General features: G+C 34.2%; 2 protein-coding genes across 2 annotated transcripts; both read left to right on the top strand.

Annotated features, from left to right (window-relative positions):
- The first annotated feature begins 9,470 nt into the window (after positions 1-9,470).
- On the top strand, positions 9,471-10,349 carry LOC149961070 (baculoviral IAP repeat-containing protein 7-B-like). The gene is made up of 2 exons (XM_090167569.1): positions 9,471-9,716; positions 9,916-10,349. Exon 2 carries the CDS (start codon positions 9,923-9,925, stop codon positions 10,292-10,294), a length of 372 nt encoding a protein of 123 aa, XP_090023695.1. The 5' UTR covers positions 9,471-9,716; positions 9,916-9,922; the 3' UTR covers positions 10,295-10,349.
- Positions 10,350-21,664: 11,315 nt separating this feature from the next.
- LOC149961069 (glycine receptor subunit beta-like) lies at positions 21,665-23,923 on the top strand. Its single transcript, XM_090153978.1, has 4 exons — positions 21,665-21,951; positions 22,037-22,119; positions 23,033-23,200; positions 23,694-23,923. The coding sequence occupies exons 1-4, from the start codon at positions 21,665-21,667 to the stop codon at positions 23,921-23,923; spliced, it is 768 nt and encodes a 255-aa protein (XP_090010104.1).
- The last annotated feature ends 1,991 nt before the right edge of the window (positions 23,924-25,914 follow it).

Raw genomic sequence — 25,914 nt, 5'->3', positions numbered from 1 at the left:
TTTAACTCACATGGCATTCCATAGGAACTGGTATCGAAATACATTCGCAGATAAGTTGAGCTATTCGATCGCCTCTGAAGATTTTAAATGCGTTTTTCCCGTGATTAATCAAGACAACTCCTATTGTACCAGTGTAATCTTTATCTATCACACCTGCTAAAACATCAATACCATGTTTTACTGAAAGACCCGAACGAGGGGCTAGAAATAAATAAATAAATATAAAACATGGTATTCGTTTAATAAATATATATATATATATAATATTACCAATACGTCCGTAGCAGAAATCAGGTATAACTACACTTAAATCAGTATTTATTAGCTCTCTTGCCATGGGGGCTACAACATAGTTATATGCACTACATAAATCAAGACCTGCAGAGCCAGGTGTTTCTCGAGTAGGCGCGCATGCATATTTCGTTAATCTTACGAATTTCAGAATTTGCTGAGGAATTTCCATTATGGATAAATATTAAAGACAAATATTAAAAGATTAAGCTAAGCAATTTACGAGCGACGTCCTAGCGTACTTGTAATTAAGAAAGTAAGTACTTAGTTTTACGATTTTGCTTAAAACTATGATTTTAAATCGATAAAGTGAAACACGTAAAGTGTCCCTGACCAAAATTGTTTCACAAACATCTGTACCGTTTAATAAGATACGAGTATGATAACGATTTCTAGAGCCCTATGTTCGATAATGATTCATTAGGAAAATTTGAATATAGTTTAAATTTTTAATTACTTATTTTTGGGTTGACTACCAATTTGGAGGACTACTGTTTTGATTTTGATATAACTAAATTTGATTGGTTTTCGAAAAGTTATTGAAGTTTAGTAAATTATATCCTTCGCATACTTAAATTATGCCTTTTCACAATCAATGTAATTTAAATAAAGTTATTGAAAGATTGAAGCATTCTTTTTGTATACTTAGATGGAATCATATATTACCTACTTTATCAAGTCAAAGTTTAGTAAATTATACCCAGGATATAAGTTATCATGTTGACTTATAACCCTAACTTAATAATTTAAGCAATTCTTTTCTCTCTCTCTCTTAAAGAATCACAAACATCTGTACCGTTTAATAAGATACGAGTATGATAACGATTTCTAGAGCCCTATGTTTGATAATGATTCATTAGGAAAATTTGAATATAGTTTAAATTTTTAATTACTTATTTTTGGGTTTACTACCAATTTGGACGACTACTGTTTTGATTTTGATATAACTAAATTTGATTGGTTTTCGAAAAGTTATTGAAGTTTAGTAAATTATATCCTTCGCATACTTAAATTATGCCTTTTCACAATCAATGTAATTTAAATAAAGTTATTGAAAGATTGAAGCATTCTTTTTGTATACTTAGATGGAATCATATATTACCTACTTTATCAAGTCAAAGTTTAGTAAATTATACCCAGGATATAAGTTATCATGTTGACTTATAACCCTAACTTAATAATTTAAGCAATTCTTTTCTCTCTCTCTCTTAAAGAAATCTTATTGTAATAAGCTTAAAAATTTAGGAATAGACATTTATTTGTAAATTATTCGCAATTTTATTTATTTATTTATCTATTTATAAAACGAACTACAGTTCGGTCTCTGGGAGGCTTAGGGTAATGACAGCATCCCATAAAATCGAACGCTGAGCACTCCTCCTGTCGACGGCTTCTCTTCGACCCTCTTCTTCCACAGTACGTACAGCGGAGATGGGGCGGGAACTCCTTTATAAGATGCCCTGGGATGTGTTTGGTATAGACATTACCATGTCGAAAAATTACTCCCATTTGATAATGCGCGCACTCTCGACCCCAGCAAAAGAAGAGTCCTCCGCCTCTTACTGCCAATTCTTCCGTACATTCGCCGCAGTGAAAGCAAATCATAGATTCGGTTGTCGTACCGACGTACTCATTTCCCGAGGCCAAAGTTATGGAAATAGGATCCATTACTATAAAATTAGTAAGAATGAATGATTGAATATAATATATATACAGGGTCTTTTTTTTTGCTCGGAAAAGTGTTTTTTTTCAAAAACTATTTATAGTACCGATTTCAAATTTGGAAGGTCAATTCTCTATACCGGGGGACATCAGTTTGAGAAATTTGAGCGTTTTCGGTAATGTTTTTCACCAATTTTGAAAAATTATTTTTCGACCACTAGGTGCGAGATAAAAAATTTCTATTATAAAGTTGTAGGCCGTCATCGAAAACCCTTAAAACTTGTTCACTCGACGAAAAACAATTTATTTATCAGTGAAAATTCGAGCTTGAAAAATTTACAAGTTGGTGAAGCCAAATTACGATTGTTTGAAACGATAATTGAAACCGAATTACCTAATCCAGTTGAAACTTTGGTTAAAAAAACGACCGGATTTAAAAAACACGGGGCTATAGGTCAATCCTAAACATGCATTAGGTATTTAAAGGAAAACTTTGGGAGATTATTATCAGTGTTTGATAATATTTGGAACAATGCCTCGTTATTCAGTAGCTGAGCGTACCGAGATAGTTGCCATTTACTATGGAGAAGCAGCGCAAAACCTTAGAAGAGTGACTGAAATCTTCGCAGAAAGACATCCAAATGGAGCACCATCTGTAAATACAGTAAGACGAGCAATTCACGATTTCAATTAATTTGGTAACTTGCAACCTAGGTTTCGCGGATTGGGTCAATCGGATTTAGACTTCGAGAACAATGTACTCGCGTACTTTGTGGCATATCCTCGTCACAGTTGCGCTAACGCCGCTGCTGATTTGGGTTGTTCTGCAAATCGTGTGTGGAAAATTCTTCGTAAGAATCGCTATCACCCATACAGAGCTACGCTCCACCAAGGACTAATTGACGGAGACCATAAAGACGTTATGAATTTAGCAACTGGTTACTAAATGCTGTCCAAGAAGATAGACAATTTTTGCGCCATGTTTTGTTCTCCGACGAAGCGTCATTTTCTAGAGATGGGCCCTTTAATCATCAAAACAGCCATCTTTGGTCTGACATCAACCCACATTGGGGTTTTGAATATCATCACCAGGTTCAATTTGAACGGGTCAATGTTTGGGTTGGACTTGTTGGAAACCGTTTGATTGGTCCCTTTTTCCTGCCGACGAACCTCAACGGCCAAAGGTATTTACATTTTCTACAGAACGAACTGAGTGACGCAATTGACGACCTTCCATTGGCTGAAAGACGTCAGTTGTGGTTTCAGCAAGATGGCGCCCCTCCGCATTTTTCCCGGCAAGTAACTGAGCACCTCAACAACGAGTTTCCTGAAAGGTGGATAGGGAGAAATGGTCCAGTGCATTGGCCAGCAAGGTCACCTGACCTAACACCGCTGGATTATTTTCTCTGGGGATTCGTTAAAGCAAAGGTATACGCCACGCCCATTGAAACTAGGGAGGAACTCATTAGACGAATAATCAGTGCTTGCCGAGACGTCACACCAGAAATGGTAGAGAAAGCGTTTGAGAACTTAATTGTTCGCGCACAAACCTGTGTTGCAGCCAATGGTGATATTATTGAAAATGTTTTGTAAAAATTTATGTGAATAAAATATCTGCATTTAAAAACCAAACGTGTACATTTTTTCAAGTGTGAAAACTCTACTAGGTTTGTATTAGACTTGTTCCCTTTTCAATTATCGTTTCAAACAATCGTAATTTGGCTTCACCAACTTGTAAATTTTTCAAGCTCGAATTTTCACTGATAAATAAGTTGTTTTTCGTCGAGTGAACAATTTTTAAGGGTTTTCGATGACGGCCTACAACTTTATAATAGAAATTTTTTATCTCGCACCTAGTGGTCGAAAAATAATTTTTCAAAATTGGTGAAAAACATTACCGAAAACGCTCAAATTTCTCAAACTGATGTCCCCCGGTATAGAGAATTGACCTTCCAAATTTGAAATCGGTACTATAAATAGTTTTTGAAAAAAAACACTTTTCCGAGCAAAAAAAAAGACCCTGTATATATATACAAAGTTTAGAATTTACAATTGAGGTATTTCTACGTGCTTAGTCCCTCGAGCCGATTCCGAACGAATTGGCTGTTTTCTTAATACTATCTCTCAATTTTTCTGTTTACCCTTTTTATACTCGAAGGGGGGTGAGGGGAGTGGACGAGAAAACTTTTCGAAAACCAATCAAATTTAGTTATATCAAAATCAAAACAGTAGTCCTCCAAATTGGTAGTCAACCCAAAAATAAGTAATTAAAAATTTAAACTATATTCAAATTTTCCTAATGAATCATTATCGAACATAGGGCTCTAGAAATCGTTATCATACTCGTATCTTATTAAACGGTACAGATGTTTGTGAAACAATTTTGGTCAGGGACACTTTACGTGTTTCACTTTATCGATTTAAAATCATAGTTTTAAGCAAAATCGTAAAACTAAGTACTTACTTTCTTAATTACAAGTACGCTAGGACGTCGCTCGTAAATTGCTTAGCTTAATCTTTTAATATTTGTCTTTAATATTTATCCATAATGGAAATTCCTCAGCAAATTCTGAAATTCGTAAGATTAACGAAATATGCATGCGCGCCTACTCGAGAAACACCTGGCTCTGCAGGTCTTGATTTATGTAGTGCATATAACTATGTTGTAGCCCCCATGGCAAGATAGCTAATAAATACTGATTTAAGTGTAGTTATACCTGATTTCTGCTACGGACGTATTGGTAATATTATATATATATATATATTTATTAAACGAATACCATGTTTTATATTTATTTATTTATTTCTAGCCCCTCGTTCGGGTCTTTCAGTAAAACATGGTATTGATGTTTTAGCAGGTGTGATAGATAAAGATTACACTGGTACAATAGGAGTTGTCTTGATTAATCACGGGAAAAACGCATTTAAAATCTTCAGAGGCGATCGAATAGCTCAACTTATCTGCGAATGTATTTCGATACCAGTTCCTATGGAATGCCATGTGAGTTAAATTGATATGTTCCACCCTCCAAAATTATTATTATTATTATTTCAATTTTCCTGTTTTGGTTTGTATTATCAAATTGAAGAAGATACAGAAAGAGGATCGAGAGGCTTCGGTTCTACAGATATTTGAAATAAATATTTATTGTGTGTTTTTTTTCATCCATATTCCTAATAATAAAACATGAAAATGGTTCGTATTTGTTTATTGTTTAGAAAATTACAGTATGTCTCCCAACAGTAATTGTAAATGTTTTATATCGTTCAAACAATAATTCATTAGAGAATATATTTCAAAGGGGCAATTCCCACAGAATTTTTCTAAAAAGAGGTTTTCCAAAGGCTTAGAATAGTCGTTTGAGAGACGGAATCCACTGTATAGTTCTAAAAAGCCACAGGGATTCTCTCTCCTCTCTAAAGGTTTGAAAACACTATAGAAAGTTCTGAATTTTTGTTCGAGAACTTCATACATTGTGGTGATGGATGATTGATTTTGCCGAAGTACGGAAAGTTGCTCATCAATTCTGGGTTTACACTGATCGAACGCAATTACCTGGGGTACGCTAAGCGTCAAACTCCCAGTTAAACACATTTCATCTAGCAAATACTTTTGACTAAATGGTTGCAGAATCCAATTAAACTCTCCGCCTGTCGACGTTACGCGAAAGTAATGGTTGTAACAGCAATCCGAATACTGCTCAATAGTAGGCGTTGGTAGAGTAATTCGTATTCCTGTTTGTAACCCCAGAGCGTCAATGACATAGGACCATTTTTCAGTAAGACAATCCCAAGATTGAATTGAGACAACGGTACTATTGACACCGTTTGTTAAGTACACGGCGGGGGCGCCATCAAAAATTGAAGCTGTAACTCCAAAACCAGAGTGTGACTTCAGAGTAAGACATACTTTTTTAAAAAATAAAAAATCATTAAATAATGATACGAAATGTAAGAAATTAAATATAATACACACCTTTCGCGAACTTATAATCCATAAGGAATATATTTATTTATTTATTTGATTTAAGCTATATATATATATATATATACTACCTTCTTTGTTTTCGAATTTCAGATAGCAAAACAACACTTAAGTTGAATTCCTTTAATTAAAATTGATACTTTAATATGGTTAGAAGTATATAAATTAAACAAGAAGTGTATCCCCTTAGCTTAATTTGAGCCCTCCCAATGCATCCATAAAGTTTACGAAGCAGACGATGGTAAAAATAGAGGTCACCATTGAGAATAGAGGATTGAAAAAGTAGAGTGCTAAGCTCAGTAAACATGTATTTGGGTTTTGTCCTATATGAATTTTCACGTTTTCAGAGGGTTTAAACATTTTATACTAATTTTAAAAGTCGCGTTACTTCATTTTCTTCGCGATTTATATTTTTTTATTGTCATGGTCTTTTATTTTGAATTGAATTTAACCCTGTATTTAGCGTTATTTCTAAGTAATATCTATAAAGAAGTTGAAGCCTTGGTTGTTAATGTGGAAGTTGAAACTAATTGATAGTCATCATGAAAATTGAGTCATATTTACACAAACTTCCAGAGAAAAATATATTTCACCAAACATATTGATTAAGTCTTCTATCTTATTTTCAGCCTTTAACCGAAAGTCTACAGAAAATGTTGATTGGTCTAGGTCTGTAACTCTTGAAGAGGTCAACAAAGCATATGCGTATCTAAGCGAAGCGAAGCGTATAAATAGTCTTTGCTCTCCCTCTAACCTCTAACCTCTTAAACGCACCGTGTAATGTAGCGAAACGCAGTTTTTTCTAACACTCAAAACCTATAATCAAACTAACTTGCAAACCCTCAATTGGCAATATTTTATAAATTAGATTTATCTGTAAAAGTTTTATTTTAACATTTCTAATTTCAAATGGTTGACAATATTTTATTAATTAGCTTTATCGGTTCGCTGTAGTCGCGTTACCATGTTATCTGCGTCCGTGCGAAACGGAAATCAAACGAAATTACCTGGCGAGCGAAAATTCTAATTAGTACACTTCTTGTATTATTTATATACTTTTGTTATGGTACATTTGATTATAAAAATTTATAAATTACCAAACCCCTCCTCCCACCTCTCCCTTCATCTCACCGTTTTTAAGTACCAAATGAAGTTATTATTTCAAGTGATTTCTGATTTGGTATAAATATAGGAGCGAACATTCTATATTTTTACATTCTTCGTAATTACGAGCAAGTTTAAGGGCTAAATATTAGCTATGGAAAATAACGTGGATATGCGTGTAACTAAAGCTGTTCTTAGGTTTTCTTTTAAGCCGGATATGCCAACCGAAAAACAATTTTCGTTTAGAACGTTAGAAATAATGTTAAGAAAATATAAAAACTGGTATTTACGTGAATTGAACCTGCAAGAGGACGAAGGTTACATCGACGCCCATCTAGCTACCCATGTCGTCATTGAGAAGATTTTTCAAAGATTGGGCCCTCACTCGAGGGAATACATTAACGTAAGCTTGAAATTTGTTTTGATCTAATTATTATTATTATTCGATTCACTTTAAAGCGTTAGTAAGTTAGTGTATGTATGTATGTATGTATGTATGTACACTCTGTTTGAAAAGTCTTCGACAGCTGAAATTTTTGCCCTCTTTTTAATTCTGCTAGAAAACTATAATAGATGGCTCGATGAAACCAATTGCAACTTTTATTTATTTTCCAATATCTTTCGTTATTTATCGGTTTCGTCCGCCAAAAATTAATAGTTTGGCGGGAACCGTCAAAACTCATTTTTGACAACTGTTTAAATATTGGTTCTACGGCACTGACTCGCGCGTTTTTGAATTCACAATGGTCGATTCATATTTAGAAAGTGGAAACATTATCCGTCTACAACCAACGGTTGAGAAGCTATCGCGTTTCCAAATTGTCGTCGAAGTTGCGTTATTTATAATCGCTTGATGCATTTTAGGTGTTTCCTAGTTTAGAGGTAAGTTTTGAAACGCTATAACTTCTCAACCGTTTGTTGTAGAGGGATAATTTTTCCACTTTCTAAATATGAATCGACCATTGTGAATTCAAAAACGCGCGAGTCAGTGCCGTAGAACCAATATTTAAACAGTTGTCAAAAATGAGTTTTGACGGTTCCCGCCAAACTATTAATTTTTGGCGGACGAAACCAATAAATAACGAAAGATATTGGAAAATAAATAAAAGTTGCAATTGGTTTCATCGAACTATCTATTATAGTTTTCTAGCAGAATTAAAAAGAGGGCAAAAATTTCAGCTGCCGAAGACTTTTCAAACAGAGTGTACGATAGTAGATATATGAGACAGTGATAAATTGAACTAGTGAATAGAAGGTATGGATTATCGTTTAGCTTATTTTGATTTCTTTACTTTATAGATCGAGAGACGTATTGTAGGGGTCTCGGACGAGGAGGAGGAAAAAGTTAATGCAATGCTAGATGCTTTTTTACACGGCGATTTACCCAACGCTGAATAAAACGAAGCATCTTCAGCCTACATTGAAGATGTTGAAATTGTTTGGTGGGAAATCACAAAACCTTTAAAATAAAATAATTGATTTTCCGTATTTAATTTTTTTCTTAAAATCCTACTACTACGCCAAGAATGTATTTATTTATTTATTTATTTATTTATTTATTTATACTCAGGGAGAATGAATATGTCGAGAATATTTTTAGCGTTTCTCCAATTCCACCCGTTAGGATCTTTTAATATCACTGCTTTGAGAACCATGGCGCCATTTAACTTTGAAATAATCCTTAATTAAATATATTGATAAAAGAACTCTAGTGATGACACTTCCCCCTATTTTCAGTGACGTACCGATTCTCACGTGACTTTCATTTTCTGTGCGCGCGCACCCGATTAATAAGATAACTGAACTTTGAGCAATGGATTTTTTTCCACTGGTACTTAAGATATGTCGTCAGGGTAGTCATGGGAATCAATTCTTAGTTACAGTTTTCGTTATCTCAATAAAGAGTCTTAGCATTGGGAATAGTCATTGAAGGTCACGCTGAAAAGTAAGTTATAATAATAATAATAATAATCAGCTAGGCTATTTTATTATATTTAAAATGAAATTTTTAGGCATTCTTTTATATATATATATATATTGGAAATGTATTAGACAGAAATTAGGTCTAGTAGGGGTAAGATTAGCGTAGAAATTAAGTTACTATCACGTGACTCGTTCATTTTTCTGTGCACGAGCACGTTTAATAAGATAACTGAACTTTGAGCAATGGATTTTTTTCCACCGGTACTTAAGATATGCCGTCAGTGTAGTCATAGGATTTTTCACTCTTAATAAATACTTTAAAATGTAAAAAATAAGACTCATTATTGAAAAAAAACATAACACTTAGCCATTTTTTAGCAATCTTCTACGTAACTCAATTTTCCAAGAGGATTGTTTTCCGTAAACATTTTCAAGTGAGAGCTCGATTTTGATATCGTCAACGTGGTATTTCCAAAACTCTCCTTCGAGTAGCAAAGGGTTTTTTTCCAAATACTCAAGTGGGTTAATATGTGCCGTCAATCATTAGAGGCAGTTTAAACTGTCAGAGAGAGACAGCCAATAGAATTTGAGGGTTATTTGAAGTTTAGATCACGTGATGAATTATTCTCAACAAGATAGGAATAAATTAATCTTCCGTGCGTCATTTCTCTACGGCGCATTGACGAGTAAAGACCTGCTGACGGATCGCTCAGTCTTTTCTACAGCTCGACAATGGATTTCTACCCGTAAAGTAAGTAACTATTTTTTCTTTGTAATAGACTATATTTTTAGACATATTTAAAACAATTTGCATATTGAAAAAAGCGTTTATATTGAGAATTTTAGCGTAGAAATTTAACCATATTGATAAAATTAGGTTTAGTAGACTTAGGGGTAAATGTAGGCTTAGAGAATGTATCATTTGAAACTATAGAACGTATTTGGTCTAGATCAGCTATGGACATTGAAGTGTATCGACTTGAAACGTTTCGTCACTGGAAAAATCCGCACGTCACTAAGGAGCAACTAGCGAAGGCTGGATTCTACTATATTCAGCGGGGCGATGAAGTACGATGTTACAAATGCCATGGCGTATTAGAAGGATGGAAATCAGGAGACGTACCAGAACTTGAACATGCTAAATTCTTTCCAAACTGTCCGGCTAGGGATAATTCACCATCGGAAAAAAAATACCTTTCGCTAGAATGGGACATTCCCCCGACGCCAAAAGCAACTACGGTCTCTGACAAAAGCTTCTCACCTGTACCTGAAGAAGAAGAAGAAGACGGTTGTGACTGTCCCTCGGATGTCAGACGATACTGCTGCTAAACACTACAAATACGTGAGTTAGAACTTTTAATTAAATTAAGTTGCAGGAGATCGTTTCACTCCATTTAAATGCCTGTAAACTTAACTACTTTAATTTGTTTTAATTGTGTAATGTACAAGATAACCATCTAATGGAATATCTGATAGTACCTACTAACATGTAAAACAAAGTTCTAAAATAAAAAATTAAATGTAAATAACTTGTTTTTATTACCTAGAGATTAGAAATTAAGGAGTTCGGAAGCGATAAGCAAACGGGTAAAAATCTAATCTCCAGATATCTGCGCGAGCAAAACTAATTTTGGAGAATGGGGATGGGAGAAAGCAGCTGGTGAACGAGAATCTGGTGATTAGAAATTCTGGTGATTAAGGGAGGAACGTGGGAGCGGGTGAACGAGAATCTGGTGATTAGAAATTCTGGTGATTAAGGGGGAGAGGCGCGGGTGAACGAGAATCTGGTGATTAAGGGGGAGAGGCGCGGGTGAACGAGAATCTGGTGATTAGAAATTCTGGTGATTAGAAATTCTGGTGATTGAGATGGGGGAGAGGCGCGGGTGAACGGAGGGAACGGCGGGAGCCAAGCTACAGCTTTGTGTCCTTCTGGTGATTGAGAATGAAATTCTCTATCACCAGCGGGACACCCTTCTCTCTTACAACCACTTATGAAAAGTCATATTTAATCGGTTAAATCCTTAAAAATCAGTTACAAAATATATTGATTCAATACTTTCGACTGAAACGTGTTGCGTCTATGTATTTTTAAACCGATTTTAAATCATATTAACTTATTAAATATGCCTTTGCATAATATTAAAGTGGTGCTCATGTTTTATATCGATTGAACGTGCAATTAAGGATTCGTGCACATATATTTTGTTAAATTTTAGTGGACCACGATTAATCATCGTAGCTATAAAGGGGTATATGTTCTGAAAAAAGTTTACTTTATGAAAATAACTGTGTTATTTAATTTTACACTGATTATCATTGATTGACATAAGAAATAAAAGCATTTTAAATTTGCGAAGAAGTGTCACAGTGATTTCCACCACCAAGGGAAATTTCGAATTCTGACCCCATTTCGAAACAGTGTGGAACATAACATAAATCATGGCTTTATTCACTCGCTGGAAATCCAGAAATACTCTTAAAGGCCCACACCGGCGTTTGCGTTTCATTGTTTCCCGCCAACTAAAATAATATGGGATCCGCTCTTCGTATACGGGTAATCCGAAACTTTATTGGTGCTCCGGAAATTAATTGGAAAAATTGAACAAAACATTGAAGGCTGTTGTGGACTTTGAATAGCTATCCCTTCTTAGCCGTTATGTTTACAAGAATAAACACTGTTGCTTGTTGCTGATGTCAACTTTGAATTTCTGTCCCTTCTAAGCCGTAATATTTACAAGAATAAACACGGTTTGTTTTCCAGTTCGTAGAACTGTTTTGTATAATATTAATATCAATACTCCGAAACTAGTGTAAAAATATTTAAATAGATAAAATCGAAAACATAGTTTACTCTTACTCTATAATTTCATATTGTAAAAAGTAATTATTTCGTTTCCCGGTCGATTAGTATTGAGATAAAGGGTTCAAATGGTTTGACGGTGATTTCAATATGAGATAGACCTGCGGAAATTGTTGTTGACCGTGAATTTTGTTACTCTAAGAGACCAGCAGTAATTGATGTAAATTATGGCCGGTGATTCAAAGTAAAAAGATAAAACCAAGAGGAAACAAAGTCTGCGACGCAAAGAGTAGAAACATCACAATGTCGTTAGCGACATGATTCATATTATGAGACGAATGTACGAAAAACCTTTTTTAAGGTTTCGTGTTGATTCACTGATGACGATTTAATTTTAAACTTGGGTAATTAATTTGGTTTCTCAGAGTACATTTTGACTTATTTGTTTTTGTTATAATACATAATGTAAGTGGAGTGGCAGAGTGGTTAGCGCTTTCGCTGCTTTTCTAGAGCACGGGGCTTTTTCTTGCTTCCCTGCTTTACCCAACCACCAGAATCCGTTTTCCCCCTCAATGCTTTCCCCCATCGATGTTTTTCTCCTCGCTGCTTTTCTGGAGGATGTGGTTTTTTCTCCCTTCATTGTTTTTCCCCAATCTCCAGAATTCAACCTCCAAAATCCGTCTTCACCCTCGCAGCTTTTCTTCCGTCGCTGTTTCTCTCCTCGCTGCTTTTTCTTCATCTGAACCAGGTAAATTAGGAAACGACTGTGGCGGTAACGGAACGTCAGCTAACTCGCCCCCAAATTAAGGAGCGGACAACGCGGGGTAACCAAATTCACGTTCTCCAGGTTCTCGTCTTCGAGGTACGTGGGATTAATTTCACCAGCGACGTCGCGTTAGCGTTCTTCAGAATAGGGAGACCCTGCAACATCACTAGCTTTTACACCAGACACTTCGAAAGATGGAGGAGGAGGTGAATTTTACGGGGAATGAGAGGGCTAGCGACCGCTATGCGGTCCTTATTACGTGGAAGGCCAATATTACGAAGGGAACCACAATTTTTAGCAGTACGGGCTGCTAACAACGCTTTAGTTCCCTCGAATATTTCGGTCACCCTAGCGGCTGCGGCAGTTAGTTCCTCCGCGCTCTTTCGGGAAACTTCTACTTTATCCACCAAGCGCTGGAGGTGGTCCGTCCTGGACGAGGCCAAAATATACCAATCTTCTTTGGTCGAGAAAGAGTTACACGTATCATCCCATTCTTAAAAGGGGGACTGTTCTTAAATTTCACTTATTTGTCAAATTGAGATATGGTCCTTCAAAATGATGATCCCAGTCTTCAAACTAATTATCTCGAATACATATTCAAATCTGAACTATAAAGATGCCAAACTTTTAAAGTAATTATCTGTTAGCAAGTTCATTTGTGTACTTGCCTTGTAGATAAATAAGTTCAAAAGTATAGTTTTCTTTCCTTCTACCGCCAAAATATTCAAAGGTCTCTTATCAAAGATTCGTAGGCCTAGGACCAAAGTATTTTTCCAGAAATTAAAGGTAAAACGCAATAAAACATGCAGCGATCGAAAAGTAATAATCGCTTTCACGCTATTTTTATTGACATCCCTAACGCATTCGATAGTGTTAATCATTTTACAATACGATAACCTTTGCTTTGTATGATTACATCTGGTCGATGCGTGAAAGTCACTGTAAACTACTACTCAAATGAAAATACGCTTGTTTGGAAACTCATCATATCAATCTATCGATATAAAATATGAAGGGGCGATATTGTGCAGTACATCATTATGTCACGCGATTTTAAACGCGATCAATGCAAACTCCCGAAGCAAGTAGGCGTGTTGCAATTTTCCCAAGAAAGTTTAGCCATAGAGGAAGCCTGTTACTCCGACTATGCTGAATATGGCGCTACCCGTCGTTTAGGAGCTTTCTGACTATTAAATAAAGCAGGCTTGTTGTAGCATGTTATTTTGAACGTCTAAACGAGCGTTGAATAAAACCGGGAAAGTCACTTATGTCGCGCTATCTTCAGCCGAGTCGGAACAAAACTTTTCCTAATTTAAACCAATTTTTTTATATACAAATACAGTTGATGATATTATGATATAAGGTTGTGCTTTCAAAACCGCTTGTAGATCAAGTGCTACATAAAAAAATGTCTTTTTGATTTCATGTTGTAAAAGTATATCTGTAAATGGAATAATTATGTACATTTTTTGATTTGGTTGTTTTCAGATACAAGAAATCTATATTTAATTTAATTTATCGGGGTTTGGTTTAAAAGGGGCAGAAAGTAAAGACACTTGATGTATTGTTCGCGTGTTAAGATACTATTATAATTTTTCTGTGGTTCAGTTCGAATACAAAGAATTTTAGTAATCGGCGACGAAAACAAGTTCTGAAAAACGAAACATTTTGGATAAGAGAGGAAGGCGTTTTAGCAGTTAGGTCAATCCATAAAATTTCAAACACGAAGCTACCATGGGATAGCTCTTTTTTTATTCAAACTGTGCAAACCTATCTTAAGAAATAAGCAGTATGTATTCAAATTTTACCTTATTATAGAAATTATTTATACGGAATTGAAAATTATTTAAAAGGTCAAATGATAGATTTGTATTTTGCCGATGTGGGTTATGAAGCTCATAAAAACGCAAAAAAAATCGTTTCAGCACTTTTTAACATGTTAAATATTTAAAAAAAAAACCAAACTTTTCCTCGACCGTGAATAAGAAAAGAAAATATTTAAAATTAACTGTTCTTGATCATTAACAAATAATTTAACCCGTATAATTGAAACATAGCGTATTTTTGATTAAATAAATTGAAATTTGAGCGTAAATATAAGCTGATCTCGTATATAAATGTTCTACTATATTTAATCGTATAAAGCTCAATGGGTTCGCAGTGGGTTTGTTTACCGTACAGAGTGTTCTCCCACCGGTATAGAAAATTCTAAAAAGAATACTCCGTGCTTAGTAAGTTGGTTTTTTGCGTTTTCTGTTCTCAAACGGTTTCTATAGATATTAATTTCGATTGCTTTTCATGTGTAGTAAAATTCCATAATTATACAGCACCTCTACAAAAATATTACTTATTATAGGTAAATTCGAATACCAAATGGGATATTGAATCGAACTTAGAATGACAATAAAAGAAAAAAATTGCGAAAAGGCAATGAAACCTGTACATGTATTTATTTGTTGAGTAAATAATATTAGGTTTATATCTTTTTAATAATGATTAGCTAAGCAAATACCCAAGGCACCACCTTAGACCCAAGTAATCTAGCCACTTTTATTGCCTTTAATTTAATATTATTTTATTTAACTTCGTAACATTTCTTAGCCGCGTACATCACGATAGATAAAGATAACCCCCAGCCTATGAAGTCTCTAAACAAACTCCATTATAACATTGACACAAACCGTAAGAAAATGTTTATACACATATCTTCGTATAATTTCTACACAAGCCTATGTGCACTTACTACATAACCTCCAATATCTATTGTACACAAGCACCAACAGAGAGGCACCAAACTCCAATAGTGTTTCTACAGTTTTTACACAAAAATTGCAAAGTATCCACACAAACATTGCCACACAAACATTAATGAGTTACCACACAAACATAAAAGAGTTACCACACAAACATTAAAGAGTTACGACACAAACATAAAAGAGTTAAAACACAAACATTAAGGAGCTTCCACGCAAACTTTAATGTAGTCTCTACACAAAATTTAATTGAGTTTTAATACAACAAATTAAAAATAAGCCAAGAAACATCTAAGACAACCGCAACTTTTTACTAAAACCGAGAGGTGCAATTTAGTTTAATTTCTGTAGAACATTGTTTTACGGGCTAGGCTTAGTCAATATTTTTGTTATAACTGTTCTATCATATAACCACCAATCATTTGTTGTTTAAATTGCACTGTCTCACGCAATTTATTTTATTTTATTTTTGCGATTATTTGTGAAAAAAGTGGTGGTGTAACATTTGAAGACATAGAAAGTTCATGTTATATTGCTTAAATGACACGCTAATAATTTATCCTGTTTAACACATTGTTGCGAACATGTAATAAGCATTCATATTAGGGGTTTAGGTCGGAATGACATTATTTAGTTTTAAGGACAACTATAATGGTGATTTTAAATGGTAAGAGTGCCGTATACTAGTTGTTTATCCGTGAAGGTAATTGAGCTGTTGAGGACAAGTGTTAAATATATAATCTTAGTTATTGCTTTTTATAATAAAACGTGTTGAGGTTAACGGTAATGGTAAGTGTAGGGAGCTGTTGGCTCAAGCGGTATAAAGAACTTGTTACCATCCTCCTACCCTTTGTACCATGGCCACCTGAATTAAAGGCATTAACAGTCGCTAGATGGCTTTTGCCTTGGGTATTAGCTTAACGGATAAAAATTTACCTTTACTGGTTTTAGTAACGATTTGGAACTTCTGATTATTTCCAACCAAAATTTTAGACTCTCGAAAACTCTAAAAACTATTTTGTTTTTAGTGCAACTTTAGAATGCCACGTTTCTCTTATATTGTATTGTGCGTGCTTCAAACTCTGAGTCAAGCGATCGATCCTTTCCAGCCAACTCGGCTAACAAAGTAGATGTGTTGCAGAAATGCACTTCTATTTCGACATGAGTTAGGTCTCCGTAAACATTAATGAAGTTGCATTTCTTAGTAAAATAAAACTTTAACCATTAAAAGCATATTAACGACCACACTGCAGGGCCATAATTATTAGTCCCTGAAAATCTTTGTAACATTCAAAGCACATTAGTGACCGTACTCTTATAATTCCCAGGAAACATTATTGATTAAACTTCCCAAGGCAGTTTTGCAAAGAAATGGACTTCGTAAATTACATATAAATAGAGTATAGATTAACAATTTAACTAACGAAAGGATTGTTGGGCTCGCTGTTTTGTTTTTCTAGAAAATGCAGCTAAAAAGCTAAGTGCGCCATATTTTGTCGATTTAATATTTTAACAAGTTAAAGTTTTTAAATATATACAGGCTGACAATGACGAAAAATATTGGTGTATCCTAATTGTTTTAAAATAACCGAAAGGCAGTTAATTTTTTTAGCTTCCAAGATGACACTTAGTGCTAACCGGTAACACACAGTGGTTCTGCTAATCCCCGAATTAAATTCGAGTCCAAAGTCAATTCACACATTATAGTATCTATTCAAACACATCATTCAAGGATTCGAGTAAATATGTCCTCTTGATGTCCCAATACACTTTGACACCAAAGTGTTAGAAAAATAAAAAATTGTCATGCAGACGTGAGAAAGTAAATTTACGAAAAACTATATTTCAAGCTCATATATGGCAACAATCCTAGGTACTATTGTAATTCCTGCATATATATTTGATTTTGGCAATTACTTGACCAAACAAATCGAACGGTTATGAAGTAGTGGTGAAGTAATTTTAACTTGAGCTTATAAAGGGGATGTTAACTTGTACTGGTACATAAATAGATAAGTTTTTAGGTAGTTGTTTTTTGGTAGTAATTTGAATTAGCGGTTAAATGCGAGTTTTTCGTAGATATGAATGTCAGTAAGTGTGACTTTGTTGGTATGTTAGAGGAAGTATAAAAGGGTCTTCGTAAGTAAGAAGGAATGTAGGAAGGTTAGTATTGTATAAAACATATAACCCTTGGGTGACCCTGGCTTAGCTATATGTAAACCTTAACTGCTGGGATTACCTGGCAATGATATAAAGCGTTTAAGGAACGCTTGATCAAAAATTCGTTTTCGGCTCTAAGTTGTGCAATATTTAAGTTTGAAATGGACAATCTTAAACTTAGAGATGTATTATTAAATTATTATAATTTTTCGAATGGTCAAAGAGTTCTGAAATATACCATTGTTAACATGGTACTTTAAATTTATTTACGTTAAATTATACATTATTCCGAAAATTTTTATGAAACTTTTTGTCCCCATTTTTAGCGATAGTTGATGTCTATGCAAGTTCTACGTTTAAAAAGTAAACACTTTTAAAAATTTAACGAGGAAAAACGGACATAAATTGTGTCGCTGATTAATCACACCCAACCCCATCGCAATTAAAAATGAGTTACAATTTTAGCATATAATTTTAGTACTTATTTTTAATCCACAAATACTGGATGTTTTTCATTGTTTTTATCTTATCTTATTTTAATTTCAATATTTGAAACGTCTTTCCTATGTGTATCAGCAATTAAACATTTTTTTCGTACAGAACCATTAATGTTTAACATTTTAAACCCCTCTGAACCTATCCTGAATATGAGCCCTGAGTTCTTTATATTTGGAAAATGGTTTTTAATAAAATCCCGGAAAGGCGTTAACTTTCTGTGGCCTTTCTAGAACAAATCTTTGTAGGGTTTTTAACTATACCTTATTTGTTTTTACAGTGGATTACGACAAAGTATATTAGCGCGAAGGAAGAAAATTTCGACTTCATAAATTTCGCACTATTTCACGAGAGGAGATTATTTCAAACATGGAAAGAAATTCTACATACCAATTTACTTCGCTTTACGTATTGCTATGGATGATGACCCTTGTTATTGTTAAGTGTAAAGATGATTCCGCTATAGATTGGGCTCGACACAAACCAAAAATATGTATCGAGGATGAAAATTATTTTTACGAAAATAGTAAGATATTAAATGTCAATATTCCCCTTTCTTTTATATTCTCAAAGGCTCACCCTAAAAAGAGAATATTTTATTAAGAAAACAAGATAATATTGAAATAAATCCACAAATAATGGCTGACACCAAATGCCTAAAATTCAAACAAAAAGTACACCAAATAAATGTGTTTATTTTAAATTATTTCTTAACAATGCAAGTCGCGATTATAGACCAAACAGTGCCTACCCAGCCCTCTTCATAAAGCACAGATTTACAGACATTACAATCTTATTCAATATCAACGGAGCACACGATTCTAGATTGATTTTTGGAAATATCAAGTTGTATTTAGTTATAAAATAAAATATTTTTGTTTTATAATAAAGTCAACAAAAATTAATTTTCAGTTAGAACTGAAAGTTTATTTAGCTTATTTTTAATTTTCGATTTGACGTATTTTTGTTAAAGAAAAATTTATTATTCTATTAAATTTTGGATGGAGCTCTTCAACTTTATCTTTAACGTAATTGCTCTACCACCTGGGATCCTCTTCTGAATGCAATCGAACGAACTTCCGATCTCAAGCCCTCCAACCGTGTCGAATTTTACTTAGTACTGATTTATGCTCAATAGAATAATTTTAATAAAATTTATTTATACAACTCACGAAATTCAAAACAGAAATCTGCCAACGTTTGAGTTAAAGCTAAATTTCCAATGACTACAAAGGGCACCTGATGGTAACAATATTTTTGATATAAAGAGATAGAAATATCAAAAATCGATGTAATTTGTTTTACTCTTTCCCCACTCCTGTATGATTACCTAACCCTTACTTAATTTCAAGATTGTAGTGGTTAAAGTCCTAAAAATATAATTTTCCAAGCAAAGACAACAGACACGGTTTAACTGTTCCTATTTAGAATTCTTAATTTGTAATTATAAATTAAAAGTTAGTTATCTTACACAAGATTCTCCATTTATCACAATACTACCTTTAAAATCACTTGTTAGTCTTTGCGTGACCAAAATCTATCACTATGCCCTCTTTGGATTGCCATCTAAAACTATAGAAGTACCATTTTAGTAGACGATGTAAGCATTTTGCAGACAGTAGCCAAAATCCTCTTTTATTGTAAGCAAAATCGTGTATAAAAAGGTTATGAAGGTTCGAGTTTCAATTTAATTATAATTTCCCGCTGGTTTGTGTTTTCTACACTGTAACACAGAGAAATTACGAAGCCCATATTTTTCTCAAATTTGACAATAGCAAAAACTAGATCATAGCCACATCCTAGACTCGTTTCAGTCTAAATAATAAATAAACTGATTGACGGCAGACAATTTTCGAAGGCTGTTGGTTTATATACATGGGGGATTGTTATGATTGAATGGGTGCAGTGAAAATAACTTTTTTGAGATGGTATTAAAGCCACCTCGCAAAACATCGATAGTCCACCTCTGCTGGTTTCTGCTATATGCTACCTTTTTATTTGAACTTTGCTTTAAACAGCAAATGGATGTTTTCTAGAGCGCATTAATTTTACAAGATCGCGTATTTAAAGAACGCTCTGAAGTAATTTGTGGTTGGCTCAAAAATATGGAAGAAGGAAGCAAATGTAGCTTTGTGAAAAATCAGTTGCCTTTTACATTTATGGTTACATTAAAAAATTTTAATTTTAAGTTACGCTTGTGGCCAATTTGCTGGATCCCATAGCCTACATACGCAATATTATGATATTCGAAATTAGTACAAATTTTAGATTAAGAACAAAATGTTGTACGTAATTTATTGTGAAAAAGCTGCTCTTCGGTTGGTTAAGGATTATTACCCGGACAAGGCGATTGAGTTATTATATAGATTGGTTGATATTTTGATGAAATTTACAATAAGTTTTTATACTGTGCTTATTAATTTCATGTATAGGGCAATTGAAATACGGTTCATAGTATATAGCGTGGTCATGGACTGTTCTTTGAGATAAAATAACTCTTTAATTATTAATGAATCTTGTAGGATTTTTCTTAACGCTTCCTAACTTTGCATACTCCATCCACTGGAAAGTTAAAGTAAGATGATGCTGCTTAGTGATATTTTTAGTTTTCTCATGTCAAAGAATTTCTTAAACCAAATGCAAAGTATACGTGCTTTGCCAAATCTCAATCAGAAAAATAGTTTCGAACAAGGAAAACGTATCAGCACTCACCAACACTGACATTCTAACGATAACTTTGCTTTGATTCAAACCTAAACATTTCACTTCTTTCACTATTCCATCGATATATTTCAAACCTACCTAAAGCTTTAAAATTTAAAAGAATTTGTTTACTTAAGTCAGAATTTTTGGTTTAACTCTTTAAGTAGTTCCGGAAAAAAATTATCCCTAAAAATATTTATCCAAGGTACAAATTATAATTCCCAGTTAAATCAAATTCGTTTCATAAACACCTAAATAATCTAACTTTTTTGAATTTTTAAGTAATATTTTTATATTTTAAGTTATGGCAATAAACTATAATGGAATACTGTACTTCACAATTTTACGAGATTTTTCACCAAAAATCTGATTAAACTAAGAATAATATCATAGAGAAAGGATATTCATAGATACTATAATCAAGGTCACCAACATATATATTGTATAGGAAAAACCCTCTAAGCAATTGTAAATAAACCACTCCTTGAAATTGAAGTACTAGGAAATACCTCTCAAAACAGTTAAATCAGAGTTTACTTATCATAACGTTCAACAATTCATAGCTCCGGCAAAAATCCCCGCCTAAAAATGTCATTAAAATATCATATATGTAAAAATTTTAATTTAAGGAAATCTCAGCTTTAAAATTTAGACATTGTGTAATCAGTGTTAACCTAGTGAAAATCAGCACTAGCTGTGTAATTCTATTGAATTTATCATATGTAACGTCAGAATATTATCCCAGAATTTCTTGGCAGTTAGTATTCCAAAAATATTTTTTATTCCACGTTTTCAAGAGATCCGGATTTGTATAAATAATTTCTTAATTATTCGAATTACCCAGGGAAAATGGGTATCCAAAACAATATAACAATTTTTTTATAACACAGAAAAAAAATCATATTTGTAGTTTAAGTTTCTTTCATGAAATAGTTTTAATGTTTTTGGGGTCAGCCATGCCAACACAGTAGTGATACATATAAATAATTCTAAATATTATTATTATTTGGTCAGTAACCGCAATGAAAGTCTTTGTGGGAGTGTCTTTTCAAGGAATATACGACATCAGAGAAGAACAAATGGAATTGAGCATGCAAATATTGCTGCAAGAATATTGGTTGGATCCAAGTTTAGGATTTCAAGATGTGCAAATAAGCGCGTCAAAGCGAATTCCGAAATTTTTTTCAAAGTGCATCTGGACCCCGGAAACCATAATTCTTAATGAAAAAGTAGCATCGGTGTACGACCTCACCTCGGTCAATCAGGGTTTCAAACTTACTACTGGGGGATACATTTACCGCTATACAAGGTACGTGCATTTTGTAATACTCACTAATGCCTCACCGGATTCAAAGATTTTGATGATACAGTTAAGCTTTATTTCGTACTTGTAGATATCGTATCACTTTAGACTGCCCGATGGACTTCCACCTCTATCCGATGGACACTCAGAGCTGCAGTCTTTTAATATCGTTATGTAAGTTTACACTTTTCGCTCACGCAAGATTCAACGAATAATATAAAAGCGTTTGCAGGCCATGAATTAATTCAAATCGGGTAATAAAATAAAAAGCAATGCTGTCTTAAAACACTTAGTTTTGTCTCGTAGAGAGCCTTTTATTTTACACATCAGAAAGAAACCCATGGTATATGTTTTTTTAAAGTAGGTTAAATACGTTATTTATAATAAATAGTACTCTTATGCGCCTAACAACTTTTCTTTTAATGTAAAACTTGATAAATGTGGCGAAATATTATAAGTTTATATATTAATAAAAAAATAATAAAGAAAGCAGCTTAAGGCTAAATAGCAATTTACCGAAGTGCTCATCCCATCAAAACTTACAAAGTGGATCAATTAACAATAAAATCTTAGTAGTATCCTGCATCTTGTTTCCTCAATAGCTATATAGTGGGTTTTCGCTGATAACCTTTAAATAACGATTCAAGGTTGCAGTGCGGGATCATCTGGCAACGAGACAAAGGGTTTACCTGGAATTTATATGATACCATTAAACACTATGATTTAGTCAAGCTGCCACTCTTGGGTAGCGGTGGCAATACAATCGAGGGACTAACAATTATTTTTTTGCGAAGTTTTTGGCAAACTCTTAATTGCGGTCTAAAAACACAAAATAATAATACATTAAACAAAATTTGTAGCAACTTTAAATTGCGCGACCACTTCAATGAGAAAACTAAGAGACGTGTCTTAAATTTATTGTCTAGATGAATTTTGTGCCTAGATTACGTCGTCACTGTCACTCCTTCAATGGCATTGGCTTCATATAAACTTTATACTTTTATTCTCTTGTCAAAAGCTTAAGATTCAAAATCATACATTTTTATTTGAAATAATTACTGCCTAAACTAAATATTGATCATTCTAGATGGTACCAAAAATTCCGAAGCTCAACCCATTTGGATCGGAGATCATGGGACCCCCGAAGCGTTGAAGCGAAAACCAGCGGCCGCATTGACCACTAACGTGCGACCTCTGCAGTTCACCCTTGATCACCCTCCACGATTAAGGTCATTTAATATATCATCGAAAAAAGGTAATATGCTTTCTACGGTTCGCTTATTGGAAAGAAGCTATTATGGAAAAACGTGTAATTTCGGATCGTTTCGCTAAGCTTTTAATCTGGACGGAAAGCAAAAGGCTAAATAATATTTATTTAAATGAACCAACACGTTTAAGGCTATTTATTGGAGTTTCTAAACACCAATGTTAACAGCAAAGCCTGCACTACACTAAACTGACGAAACTAATAAGAAGTCATAATATATTAAATTAAAATAACAAACGTTTATTAATTAAAACATATTAATGATGAATACTGTACAAGATGGTATGACAGAATATATTGACGACTTTATAAACGCAGTTGAGCGGATATATATATTAGGTTTAAAAATAGTAAACAAGATTAGCAATAATTAAAAAAGAATATCTTATTTGCATTCAACATTTTAACCTGTTTAAAAAAACGAAACGGGAAAAAGACGAGTTCCTCCTAAATTTCAGTGACGAATTCCAAATCCTCACAGGAAGAGCGTCAACCTACCTTGGCCTGAAAATCGATACGTTGAAAGATGGATCCATATTTCTACACCAGAGCGCCTATGTCGAAAAAGTCTTAGAGAGGTTCAACATGCAAGACTGCAAACCCGTAAAAACTCCCACCGGCAGTTCAGACACGACCGATCAGAGTCAAGAGAGTATGCCTCAGCCATTGGAAGTCTCAGATACGCAGCCACAGGAACATGACCTGACATAGAATACGCTGTAAATCGAGCATCTCAAGCCATGGCCAATCCTACAGTCGCTGACTGGAACTGGGTTAAAAGAATCTTTCGATATCTCAGAGAGACCACAACACTTGGTCTCCTATTCAAGGCAGGCGACTCCATGACGACCAACCCTTACAGCAACGCTGACTATGCTGGCTGCGAAAAGACGAGACGTTCGACGTCTGGAGTAGTATGCCTAATTGGTACAACTCCAGTCATTTGGGCGAGCAGGAAGCAACAATCCGTTGCCCTATCAACCACGGAGGCCGAGCTGGTAGCTGCCACTGAAGCAGTGAAGGATGTCGTCTGGATTGAACGGGTTAAATCATTCCTGGGTGTCGTAGACGATAATGTCCCGACACTACGAGTCGACAACGCAGGAGCCATTAAACTCATAAAAAATCCAGAGTTTCATCGCCGAACGAAACATATTAGTATTCGTCAATACTATGTTTGTAAACTGATTGAAGAGGGTATCATCAACGTCATGTATGTCCCAAGTGAAGAACAACTAGCGGACATATTCACCAAGTCTCTGTCCGCAGAAGTCTTCATTCGTCTTCGTCAAAAACTCAACCTACGTTACCATGAAAAAGTCTTCATCGAGGGCGAGTGTTGAAGATAAGAAACGTTATCGGCTTTTTCCCGTTTCGTATTTTTTTAAAAGTTAAAATGTTAAATGTAAATAAGATATTCTTTTTTAATTATTGCTAATCTTGTTTAAAAAAACGAAACGGGAAAAAGCCGATAACGTTTCTTATCTTCAACACTATTTAACAACTGTATATCTATTTGTATTCTTAGATAATGGTAAAATTTACATATTGTGCACGATGTCCTCTTATTCTTAGACCCAATTTTAAAAATAGTTCGAAATGTTGAATACAGTCGCTCAAACCTTCAACTAAGTTCGCACTTGTAGAAATCTATTTTTTTTAAATAATATTTATTTATCTATAGTTTGAGTTCAATATTGGCATGAAAATTAATATTTAAAATATGGGTTATCAACAAAAAAGCCCTTTTCGGATTGATGAGTGAACCACAGTCCAACAATAAAAAACCTGTATTATCCTTCTCCAAATTACAATTTCTATACAGATATAGCTGTAAAGGGTAGTTATTGCTTAAATGTCTAAATTTTCGTGATAACTATAACTCGTATTGATATTTTTTTAATTAAACACAAAAACTAATTGCAATCAGTCGTGATAGTCGTAAGTAATGGTAAGTAATTTCAGAACCTACTAACTTTGGTCAAGATCTGTTTAGTAGTTACGCTAGTGGAATATAATAAGGGACAAGGTAAAATTTCGGAAACGTGTACCCAACAATGGGTTAAAGAATCTTTCAGAAAATGAAGAATTAAATTTTGACGATCCAAGAACCCTATAAACAATTTTTTTTCTTCAAAATCCATGAGATAAGCGATGACAAAGATAATATTAGTGATTTAAAAGAAATAACCAAAATGATAAACATAACTTAAACATAAAAACAATTTTATCAGCCCATTGCGAGTTTTCATCTTATGAAATCATAAAATGATTGATAAAATTGATACCATAACACATATATTTGTTTTTAATAAATTTATCTCATTATTTTTCTTAAAACTTCTAAAGGTGGGGTGGCGGAGTGGTTAGCACTTTCGCCTCGCAGCAAGAGGAGTCAGGTTCGATCCCAGCTTGTGGCACTGGGTGAAAACTCGGAACAACTCCTTCTGCGTTGAGTTTGCTAGTTCTTTCCCCACTGGTTTAAGGGGTTTGACCCCGAGCTCTTCGGTTTCCCCTTCCAGAAAAACTTGTTGAGGTTAACGGTAATAGTTAGTGAAGGGAGCTGTTGTCTCGATCGCGTGGCATGCAGGGCTTGCCACCACCCTCCTACGCATTGTTACCCTGCCACCTGAATTAAAGGCTTCAAAAGTCGCTTGATGACTTAGGCCTTGCTGATTATTATTAAATGTTCAATATCAATT

Source organism: Leiobunum rupestre, chromosome 1 (assembly GCF_980474605.1).
Source record: "Leiobunum rupestre chromosome 1, qqLeiRupe1.1.hap1, whole genome shotgun sequence".
In the NCBI taxonomy this organism is placed as follows: Eukaryota; Metazoa; Arthropoda; class Arachnida; order Opiliones; family Sclerosomatidae; genus Leiobunum; species Leiobunum rupestre.
The sequence above is the reverse complement of the archived record's forward strand: the minus strand, read 5'-3'. Positions and strand labels throughout refer to the sequence as shown.

Coding starts and splice junctions, on each gene's coding strand:
- LOC149961070 (XM_090167569.1), top strand. CDS start 9,923: ATGGACATTGAAGTGTATCGACTTGAAACGTTTCGTCACTGGAAAAAT.
- LOC149961069 (XM_090153978.1), top strand. CDS start 21,665: ATGAAAGTCTTTGTGGGAGTGTCTTTTCAAGGAATATACGACATCAGA. Junction 21,952..22,036: donor TACATTTACCGCTATACAAG/GTACGTGCATTT, acceptor TCGTACTTGTAG/ATATCGTATCACTTTAGACT. Junction 23,201..23,693: donor TAATATATCATCGAAAAAAG/GTAATATGCTTT, acceptor AAATCCTCACAG/GAAGAGCGTCAACCTACCTT.